Source organism: Pollachius pollachius (assembly GCF_949987615.1).
Source record: "Pollachius pollachius genome assembly, chromosome: 2".
In the NCBI taxonomy this organism is placed as follows: Eukaryota; Metazoa; Chordata; class Actinopteri; order Gadiformes; family Gadidae; genus Pollachius; species Pollachius pollachius.
Window position 1 is genome coordinate 15,128,707 of NC_136935.1, and position 12,118 is coordinate 15,140,824.

The 12,118-nt window shown below is 45.1% G+C and overlaps 1 protein-coding gene across 1 annotated transcript in view; it reads right to left on the bottom strand.

Moving 5' to 3' along the window:
• slc24a3 (solute carrier family 24 member 3) overlaps window positions 1-12,118 on the bottom strand; it is a gene marked incomplete at both ends in the record, with an annotated part of 59,986 nt that overhangs the window by 40,036 nt on the left and 7,832 nt on the right. Inside the window, one exon of the mRNA XM_079730700.1 lies at window positions 368-517. Coding sequence (XP_079586826.1) covers window positions 368-517 — 150 coding nt within the window. The remainder of the gene's footprint in view (window positions 1-367; window positions 518-12,118) is intronic.

The following is a 12,118-nucleotide window of genomic DNA, read 5'->3' on the forward strand; positions in this document are numbered from 1 at the left end:
CCACGTGCTTATGCATATTCAATGAAAAGTAAACTAGGGATGTCGGTTTAGGTTCATTTTGCTCTCGATAGATCACAACCCATTAACCCGGTTAATCTTTTCAGAAAAAAATGCAGAAGTGAAATACAAGAAAGTGGTGCTTTCCATTTGGTTCGGCACTCCATTGCATAAATGAGCTTTCACGCCATGTTTGGAAACGCTGTCCATTTAGGTGCGGACCTTCCAATGTTTTGTGATCTATATTTTCTGTTAACTTTAAGTTTATTGTCACATTTTGATCAGGTGATCGCTGCTAAAGACGGACAGTCTCAGACATGGCATCCGGGTGCTTGTTCTTAATGTGGTACAGCCTACATGCTCCTCTTACCCGGTTCAGTGCAGTTCTTGGATTCAGCCTCAGGGACGAGGTCTGAAGCGTTGTCGTAGAAGTTCTGGAGGAGGTGTCGGCTCTCCCACCTGGTGTCTCCGTTCCGCTCCTCCTCCTCAATCATCACCAGTGAGCTGGAGCCTCCATTCCCTGCCAGACAGACAGACAGACAGACAGACAGACAGGTTAGGAGTGACAGCAATAGAGATACAGAGGACATGGTTGAAATTCAACACTCCAGCGAGTCCAGCTCAGCTCCAGGAAGAGTATTAACGACGGCACCAGAGGTCCCAGCGGGAAGGGCCCTGGTGAACATCAATGAGATGACTTCGGGCCAATGTAACACTCAGCTCTTTAGATGCTTCCATAGGATCCCTCCCCGTAAAGCCTCCCGCTTTCCTATAGGTTTGCAATGGATGTGGTTTACATTAGAGAGCAAAGAATTGCATCATCATCATCATCGTTGCATGCAATGATTATAATCCTCATCATCAAGACGAAGAAGATGAAGATGGAGCTGAGGAAGAGGTGGTATTCATCATCAAAGAGCCGGCACCACAGAGTTCAGCGGAGAGCGAGGAAGGAGATGTACATCGCCAGGCTTGGTCGTGTGCCGTCGTTCTCGTTCCTCTCCTCCCTCCGTCATTTCCTCTTCTCCCCCCCCCTTCATCCTCTCTCCCCCCTCCCTCCTTCCCTCTTCTTTCACCCTCTCCCTCTATCCTCCTCTCCCTCACTCTCCTTCCTCCCTCCCCTTTTTCAACCTTCCCAACTCCCTCCCTCTCCTCTCCATCTTCCTCCATCCTCTCCTCTCCTCCCGCCCTCTCCGTCCTTACTCCCCTCTTTCAACCTTCCCAACTCCCTCCCTCCCCTCTCCCTCCATTTTCTCCTCCTCTCCCCCCCCTCCCGCGTCTCCCGCTCCCCTCGCTCTCAGGAGGTATAAGGCCTGATGAGGCGTACAGCATCTGACGGCTGCTGGGGCCGCCATCCTACGGCTGGCATTAGTGCGTCAGAAGCGCCGTGCCGAGCGCAATGCTTCCACTGTCATCTGGGTCATGGTCTCCTGAAGGGACCCCCCCTCCCATAGCACCCCCACACACACCACCACCACCCCCACCACCAACTCCTCCTCCTCCTCCCCCTCCGTCTCCCTGTCCCTCCTGTCCTTCAATGCAACAGGGGCCCCCATCGCGGGGTGTGGGGGGCGGGGGCTGCAGTCTATAAATAGCACCAGCGTGGATATCTTTATATATACACACACACACACACACACACACACTCGCACACACACACACACACACACACACACACACACACACACACACACACACACACACACAGATACACAGCAAAGGAGTGTATCGAATTAATTTTTGAGGATGCGCACTGAGAGGTGGTCGGCGGTACAAGGGGAGACCAGAGAAGGGATTTGAGCCACAGCTCCAGCTCGCTTCGTGACCTTGAGGCTGCGGGATAGGCTATTTTCAGCACAGACGTGGTGGTGAGACGACCTTTCGCTCCACGACCTTACACACAGACCCATGCACTGTGCCTCTGTCTGCCCACATTGTATTGTCTTACATGATATATTACGTTACACTTCTCAATATTACATATTGAACGTGACGCACTCTTGAAAAGTAAAAATATCTGGCAAAGCGACCAGCCGGAACGGAATCAGATTGTTGACCATCAGATTGTTGTACGGAAATGTAGATTCCGTACAACAATCTGATGGTACAGTCATATCTGTCTCAACCGGTATCCAGGTGTCTAGAAATCAGTGGCTAATGCAGCGCAGTGCTACTTGCAGCCAAGTAAAAATGCATACACTGCGAATAGCTCTATCCCTGTCAATAAATAAATTGCAAAATGTGCACTGATTTCAAGAATGCTGATGCGATCAGTGGTATCACTCGATGTTGACTTGACTGATGTGCTGTGTGATGACTATGGGAGTTTATGTTTACCACAATACTGGTGCTACCCTTCCGATGCCTGAGAAGACAAGATAAATATAATTTGGAGATGAAATAATTAAATGAATAATGAATAATTTAACGGACTGGTGTAGTCAAACTATCGCTGGGATAAATGTATAGAAAATTAAAAGGATTATTTGTAAGCTCAAAACCATGGAACAAATGTATTTATTGATATATGCGAAGGTCAGGAAGGGTTTTACTCATTGACGTATTCAGCAGCTCTTTCAATGTTTAAGGGCCAAAATATATGAAAGAATTCTACATACTACTCATTCCAGGTTGGATAAAAAAGAAACAGGAATAGAAAAATAGCAGTTATGTGAGTTCTCATTGGGGGAATAGCGTATACTGCTGTGCAATTTCATAAATCCTTTGCACAATGCTCATACCAACCATTTCCTTGTTGATGATTAGATGATTAATAATCTTATACTAAGGGAGCAGTGTGTCTTCATAACATTGAAGCCCTGCCTGAACCGAGTCAGAGCGATGAGTGAAAGCCCCTAGCATCCTACGTGGTCTCCTAGTTATTAAAATGACATTAGTAATGCAAAGGAATAAAGGATCAATTGCTAAAAACACGATTCTGCAGCATTTGTCTCCTCAGGCTCAGATTCAGAAAGGGAAAGAATTGCACTATGAATGAATAAGAAATTCTACAAACATTTTGGTATTCCTTGGGAAACCTAACGATATTCCGAAGTATGTATTGCGGCCAGCCCTGGTAGATAATCAACAAGCCTGTTCTATAAAGCAATCTTCTCCTCTTCTCTCCCACCTCCTGCTGTGGACCAGTGAGTGAACCCGATTATTTTGAGGAAAGGAGAGAGAAGGAGACAGACATGTCAACGATTTATTTCCTCTATTGGCCACGTTGTCATCGCCTTGGAAACAGATGAAGGATTGCAATACGTGGAGGGCAGCATGGTGCTATGGATGGTTCTCTAACTATAGAAACCTATCTCCTTGTTGTATTGAATCATCATGGAATTAAGATTTCAAGATGAAACAGTTGGTTGTTGATGATGAATTTGGTTAAGCACAAGAAAGAATGACATACAACATTTAGCATATTATTACAGATCAATGAAATAGTGTTAATAATACCATGGTCAACCATATACAATATTGTACATTGGGTTTAAAATGTTTGAACTGATTTTGAATAAATATTGTGATGTATTTTCATATGATGATTTATATTCCGCTTTTGTAGTGCTATTGCTCATAATAATAGTTGATTCCATATTGGCCAGCTCTAGCGTGTGTGTATGTCGCTGTGTGTGTGTGTGTGTCTATATGTTTTTCTGAGGTCCTATATGTGTATGTGTGCAGTGCCTAAACACACCAAGTCGGCTGCTCACAACCTCAAAACACCTCAATGAATTCTCTTGTTATTTTCTCTCTCTCTCCCTGGCTTATCTCAACCGTTACTAGTGCTCGTTCACCCCAGACTATCTCTCTTTTCTTGCCCTCCATAAGTGGAGGCACAGAGTGCACAGCGGGAGGCAGTGTGTCTTTCCCCCTGACTGATCGCAAACACGCGCGCACACACACACACACACACACAATAGTCAAAGGCACAGATACACACACATAATCACGCAATCACAGACAGACAGAGAAACACATACACAATCACATATGCGCACATGCACAAACACTAGCACACACACGCATACACTCACACACACACACATGCTAGGTGGTGCAACCACACACACACACACACACACGCACACACACACACACACACACACACACACACACACACACACACATACACAGTTTATGTAGCTGCTTCTGTGCCCAGAAACGCAGTACAGACAGAGATCGGGCGTATGTTATGTTTGGCCAGTGATCCACTGGACCAGAGTGCATGGACGGTGATGTGGTTGCTATGGTGATGATGTGACATGGCCGTAATGGGTGACATGGGTCGGGGGGGGGGGGGGGGGGGGTCGAGGTGGGGTGTTCTACAGCGTAACGCGTGATAAGGAGCACAGAGGAACGGGAATACGTCATAAGTGCATAACAACATCGCCATCGTCATCGAATGAATGGAACTGCGATACAAGACCCCGCCACAGGGCTGAATGCAACCATCTTATCACAAACACACACACATGCACACACACACACACACCTCATCTCACTTTTAAGCCCTCACTTATCCCAAGTCGGTTCAAAGATGTACGATTTATTTTCTTCTTTAAATGCACTATTGGCCAGCGGTTTTGCAACCAAGCTCTTCATCGGTCAGGCCGAAAGGTGAGTGACCTGGCCTGCTTTTTTACAGTGGGAAAAATGCCAGGGTTTAATCGATAATAAAGTGTGTGTGTGTATTGGAGGATGTGCACACAACAAGTGTGTGTGTGTGTGTGTATGTGTGTGTGTATGTGTGTGTGTGGGTGTGTGTGTGTGTGTGTGTGTGTGTGTATCTATGAGAAAGAGAATGGCTGTAAGCGAGAGAAAGGGTAGTTTAACATGGGTGGAGCAAGAGAGAGAGAGAGAGAGAGAGAGAGAGGGAGCGAGAGAGAGAGAGAGATAAGGTTACTAGGTGACTAAACGTGTGTTCTACTTGGAGCCAGATTTCTCCTAGATCTCAGACAGTATGGTGTCAGCCTGCCAAGATATGAAGATACGCTGACCCTGCAAGACGGCCACCACAGAGATCTAGGCCAGCAGTGTGTGTGTGTGTGAGTGTGTGTGTATGTGTCTGTGTGTGTGTGTGTGTGTGTGTGCGCGCATGTGTGTGCGTGTGTGAGTGGCAGTGTGTTCAAACACACTTGCGCTAATTTGTACATATGGAATGCTTCGGGAAAACGGGGGAAATTCCGGAACAACATGGGAATTGGAAAGAAGGTCAGTTAACCCTTTCTTTACTCCTTCATCCACACGTCCATGTCCTTGACCATCTCACCATTAGTTCATATACCCTTGACTCTCAATCAATCTGTCTCTCTTTCTATCACACACACACACACACACACACACACACACACACACACACACACACACACACACACACACACACACACAATCATATATAGTAGAGTCGTCAGCACCGCCCGCTGTGTCCTATATCGCCGCTGTCCTCTATCTATAGGGCCCAGCCAACCCCATACCGTCACTTAGTATGGCCGCCCATCTCTCCCTGGTTGTCATCCATAATTAGGTGCTTTATCTTCATTAGCCGCCCGTGCCAGGTGTGTGTGTATGTTCCTCGGTGTAACTGCACACTTGCCCAGGGTAACCGTGTGTGTATGTGTGTATGCTTATGGATCTGTGTGCAACGTGTAGGAGAGATCAGCCATCACACGTCTAACTACAGTACAAGTGCCTGTGTAAGTGTGCGTGCATGTGTGCGCGTGCGTGCATATTTACATTTTTCCTACAGCCGAGTCCCCTGAGAAGGGATGAATCGAGAGGGTTTTCTATTAATGGCTGCTGGAACATGGCACATGAGAGAGCAACAGCATTAGACGTCATATGAAGCACTCCATCGATGCTACTTTACTGCTCCAGCCCACATCGTATTCCAGAGTACACTGGCTGGTGTGGATATGGAAACAATTATGATTTGGAAGTCATCAGTGAAGAAAATTGTAGATGGGAGTTGTTATTGATTGATGGATTGATTCCTCTTTTTCGTTTTCATGTTTGCTATTTTTTCAACCCTTGTATTTTCCATTCGTTTTCCGTTAGTCTTGTGACCACCATCCATTTGTCAATCATTCATACATTGAAAGATTGGTCGATCCATCCATCAACATACATCCATCATCCATTGATCCATTCAACCCATCAATAAATCATCCATCGATTGATCCATCATCAGCTGATCAACCATCTATCCATAATGTCTTGACTTTCATGTTCCCTTCCTTCCATCATTCCTTGTGGTTTCTCGTCTCCAGCGTCAGATCAACTCCCCTTCCCCTCCCCCCTTGATCAATAACTAAGGGTGACGGCAGACTGTGGATCAGCAGGGATCAGTGTGCTGTAAACTAGCAGCTGCCCACACACACACACACACACACACACACACACACACACACACACACACACACACACACACACACACACACACACACACCTGAGCAAATACGCTCTCTCTCTCCCCCTTTCTCTCTCTCTCCCTCCTGCCGCCTCCTTTAACAGCAACAGACACATGCACGCACACGCAGGCCAGCAGGAGTCAAGCACTTTCACTTTGATTTGTTAATATGGCGAGGGGATGTGTGAAGTGGGAGGATTGCGTGCTTGATGACCGTGCCTGGTCAATTCCATACTGTACAAAAATTCACATGTGATGGAGAAGTCTAAGTATGCAAAGCTCTTTGTATACAGTGTGTGGATGGATGGCGCTTTAATGAAAGCGACCGTCATGGCTTTGTAAAGGCATTATGTGGACTGGGCCCCTGCTTTGACCGAGGGCTCTTTCAACTTCAAGGATTCACACGCATGTTCATTCATTCTAAAGTCAGTGAATGAGCGAGTCGGAGGGTGAGTAACTCCATTAACACAATCAGGCCTGGAGCCTCAAAAAGACAAGACCGACGTTTTCCAATGAAAGGAAATCTAACTTTGAGAATTGAACATCCGAATGCTGCAGGGCTGATACATGGTAAGTATACACAGGGACTGCATGTGACCGACAAAACAGACGGGGAGAAGGAGTGTGTTGGTTGAAATGAAGCTGGATAGAAGATAGCTATTAAATGTTTCAGATCGAGCATCTCAAACACACACACGTGCATATAGTATTAGTCCACCTCTGCAGTGTTCCGATGATGAGAGACTCCATGGTTATATAATCGGCCTGGATTGTCCAAGTTCCCCACGAGCAGATAGACACAACATCTATTCCCAAATGGCAGAATATTATTTGCCATTTTTTAAAAAAATATGGACTTGGATATCAGAAAAAGTACTACAAACAACCCAAAAGCAAAACAAGATACCTGCCTGACACTGTAAAGATACACAAAGAATACTGCAGTGTCTGTATAACGTACCGCAACGCAAAGTATATGCATACTAATCATGCAAATCACACACAGCCTCAGAAGGAGAGGGCTGAAATAGAACACAGCAATCATCTGGCTTTCAAAGTAAAAGCCTGATATTTAGACCGCCGTATCCTGCAAACTTACAATTACAATTGTACTGTTTGTGTTGCCATAAACTACAACCTTGCTTGCACAATAATTCCTGTTTACAGTCAGATTGATTAATCACAGGCTTACATGTGATTACAATTGGGAGATGGGAATGGTTAATCGCTGTCTTGTAATACATTTCTCACAATGCTAAACGGTATCCATGGTTAATTTGTTAACGACATGACACAATGCTACACTGAATACGCTTGCTTTGTTTGGAGAGAGAATAGGGGGTGGGGGATTATTGAAGCTTGAATAGGTATATGAAACCCATGTGCAAAAACCTCAAGATGGCCGCTCCTGAATGCATTATGTTTGATACTGCAGGAAGTGTATTGAGCCAGGAAACATTGTCGCTTGAGCCACACAAGGTGAACAGGCTGTTGTTCTTGGCACTATACCTTGGCAAGCATCCTGCACGCCTCTTAGCCAAAAGTGCACGTCCACATGTTGGTCTTGGAACCCCAAGCTCTGTTCATTTAGGGCTGATATTCATGTTGTTTGCAAAATACAACATTGTTCTTTTTGTCTCTCCACTTCTTGCAATGCAAAGTCAAGTCATGTTTCATTTTTTAAAGTACCTTTTTGGGTAACACTTCACCTGGATAGTCCAGGGTTGAGCATGATTTTAGTATCAGTTGAGTATCAGCGATCAACATTATGTCAGTTAAGCGTAAGTCGACAATCGCTTGATTCTTGATTTCAGAAAAGCATATGAATAAAGAATGGACATGACAAATACTGGCAACAATGAGACAACATGAGTCCATATTTATACAACACTATGCTACTAAGTTAAGTGTTTGCATGCAGCCCATCACAATCTAGAGACCTGTGCATTAAACCAGTGGACCCGAGAACCACATACTGATGGTGATTGCAATTATCAGGGGATTGATCAATTTGTTCCTTTAATCAGTTCAACAACTAAACATTATGTCCATGTTCATTACATGTATATCTGTTCTGTTTGGTGATACGGTTTCTGTTTATTTGACATGTTGTTTGGGAATGGGTGACTGTAAATCAAATGGTTTGCGGACACGTTTTACCAGACCTCAGAGAAACACAGTTGGAGGGATGCCCAAAATGTCAGCCGCTGATGTCAACTCTAGAACAATCGTTTTTAGACAAAAGCCTGAACAGAGTACTGCGACAGAGCCACACTGCAGCAGTGTATCTTGTTGCCTCTGTCCTTGCGACCAAAACCAATACTCTGAATTCAACAGATAACCTTAAACAGACCAGTTTAAGGTTAGAAGATTGCTGTATGCTTTCTGTGCCTGTTTCTAATAAATAGCCACACCACCACCATGCCAGTCATTCCGTACGGACATAGTTTAAAACACTGCCTAAATCACTCCAGTTATTGGCCGTAGTCAAAATAATTCTTCCAATTATCGTAAAGCAAACTACTTGTACTTAGACACACAGACAGAGATGGAAACACACACACACACACACACACACACACACACACACACACACACACAGACACGCTATTATTATACAGTGAATAATGATCATTCTCTGGATAAATTGGCAGTTCCACTCATTATCTCCGAGGCTGAGATGATAGGAAGATGGATATCTGGGGTGTTTTTCGCCTTCACAAAATAAATAATATTTACTATTTTAACAATGAGTGCTTCACTCCAACTCTGTGAGCACACACACACACACACACACACGCGCAAACACACACACACACACACACACACACACATAAAAAAATACAAGGGTGCTTGTGAACATGATTCGATCGTTCCTCTGTACGGAGCAGCAAATCCGACGGTTTGATAGATCCGATCTGCGTAATTAAAAGCCTTAGCGGGTTTCCATTGTGCTCGGCTAAGTGCCGCCGTGAGGTGCAGCGAGAGTGTTGCTATTGTTCCCGCAGAACAAAAGAGGTTCTATAAGGGCCAATCACTGCAGGGTCCTGCACTCATACTGTCACTCACCCACTCCACCGGGCCCCGCACAAGACTCCGTAGGCTCCCCTTGATGCATGGTTGAAGCTACGCAGACGTGCATCAGCTAGCTGGGAGATAAGATGGCGGGCGATACAACATCAAACACATACGGTTTAATGTTTGTATTTGGATTGCAGTCTGTACATCTGGCAAGGACACTACCACTCAACACTAACACTGTGTCGTATGAAAAAAGATGAACACCAGACACTTCAAAAGCCCAAGGCACACTGCCATGTCGGTGGGCGGACACAAAATACATTTTTTTTTATCATAATTTATGACACTGACAGAATTTACAAACTAAATTGCGCCCGTGTGCTTTGGGCGCTAAACTTCGATATTTTTTCAGTGCTTCATAATATCACTCCTGTGAATGCCCTCACGTGACACTTTCATAGTCATGTTGTCTGTCCATGGCAGTAAACACAGATGTGTCCACAGAAAAGTGTCAAAGTGTGTGATGACGTCTCTTGACAAAAGATGTCATCAACCTGAAACTGTATTACATAACCTGTATATTTGCTGATGTCCCTTGTGTGTTTTTTAAGCACTAGATGAATACTTTTCTAAATAAACTACCAGTGAAGCAGAGCCATGTGAGACTTGGGGAACTGCTGAAAGGGGGCAAGGGACTCTTCAGTAAAGCATAGAGATCGGAAGGACTGCACATCACCAGGGAGAGGTATAGTAAGGATCTCTGCCAAGCTCATAAATCAAACGCCTAATGAGGACATTTATAGTGTCTCTCTCTCTCTCTCTCTCTCTCTCTCTCTCTCTCTCTCTCCTCTCTCTCTCCCTCTCTCTCTCTCTCTCCCTCCCTCCCTCCCTCCCTCCCCCCCCTTCTTTTTCCTCTGTCGGACATTACAGTCCTAAAGGTATAGCCTTGATATAAAATATAGTAACCTATACCTACCTATACAATTGGCTCTTGTTTATTGTGAATTAAAGATTTACTTTTGGAGTAACAATGACTCACAGTGACAATTTACTTGACTTCAATGAATCCAAAATCAATCGAAATGAATGTGAGGACATTTTATATTTCAAGTGGGACCAAGGGTTTCCGAAAGAGAATACATGCTGGGATGTGTGTGAGCAAAATGTGCCATCGTTTCCCACATCAACGTGGAGGGGGACATAAGTGATGAGCACAGGAACAAGTCAAGGTGAGCAATGGAACGGCAGAGACAATCATGGGGAAATGAATATGGACCAGTGTTACACGGAACAGAAGGGGGCAGAGAGTGTTACTTATACATCGCTCAGGATGTTTCTGAAGGATGAAGATCCCTCTTGCCCCTCTCTCTCTCGCTCCACCTCTTTGTGTGTGTACTTGTGTGTGTGTGTGTGTGTGTCTCTCTCTCCCTCTTCAGTGTTCATTATTCTCTCGGAGCTCAGTGAACATCCCAGAATACACACGACGGCGGAGGAGACTAAAAGGAGCGCTGGGCCCAGTGATGAATTAGCCTTGGTGTATTTAGGGAGCAGGAGAGCGTCACCAAGGGAGAGGCAGCGAGAGAGAGCGACAAAGAGAGAGAGACAGAGAGAGAGAGAGAGAGACGAAGAGAGATACGGAGAGGGAGAGACAGAGACGGCGAGAGAAGGAGATGAAAAGTGAGTGACAGAATGACAGAAAGAGACGGGGAGAGAGAGAGAGATAGATACAGAGAGAGGGAGGGAGAGAGATGAAGAGTGATGACAGAGATATGAGGGGCAAAAGTGAAAAGAGGTAGAGCGACAGAGACAAGGATTGAGAGAGAGAGAGAGACGACAAACAGAGACAGCAGGAGGAAAAGACAGAGTGGGAGGAAGAAAGAGGGGAGAGCTACGCGAGAGAGAATGAGAGAAGAGCGAGGGCTGGAAGAGGGTGAGGAAAAGAGAGGTAGAGACACAGAGGGCGAAAATAATGGTTTGTAATGTTTAATCACAGATAGATCTAATACAGTCCATGGCCCACAGACAAACTCACTGACCCTGGCTCACACTTGCTCATCAATCAACACAAGCTCTGTGTAACATCCTGTGTGTGTGTGTGTGTGTGTGTGTGTGTATTGTGTGTGTGTGTGTGCGCACACACACGTCCGTGTTTCCCTCCAGATTAAATGATAATGAACAGGTGAGGCAAAGCAGATACGACCAGAAATAAAACAGAGATAAAAGTTGCTAACAGACTTGTAAGCACAGACCTGGTTTTGGCTGTCATCTGAATGTCCACATTTCTAGAGAATGAATGTGCAGACTCTAAAAGGTGTACTTTTCTATCCCGAATCTATTGTCCGTACTATGAACCCATGCCACCAAAATGTACACTATGGAAATATGTGATGTATCTTGGTTCTGTCATACATATTGGTTATGTGTTTGTGTGTAGCTTAAAAAGTCCTGCCAGTTCCCGACATTTTGCAGATGTGTTATGAATAGGCTATGTGCTGGCTGTGATTTGGGTGTTCTATGATAACGAGACCCATACCAGTGTCCAATCAGGGTCTGCTTCAGCTTGAAATAGTAATCAGGCACAGTCCCTAGGAACCGTTTGAATTCGACTGCCCATTATATATCTTGGTGTGTGTTCTGTCCAGCACAGGTTTTGGGTAAGAATTCCACCAAATGTCGCTGGGATTTAAG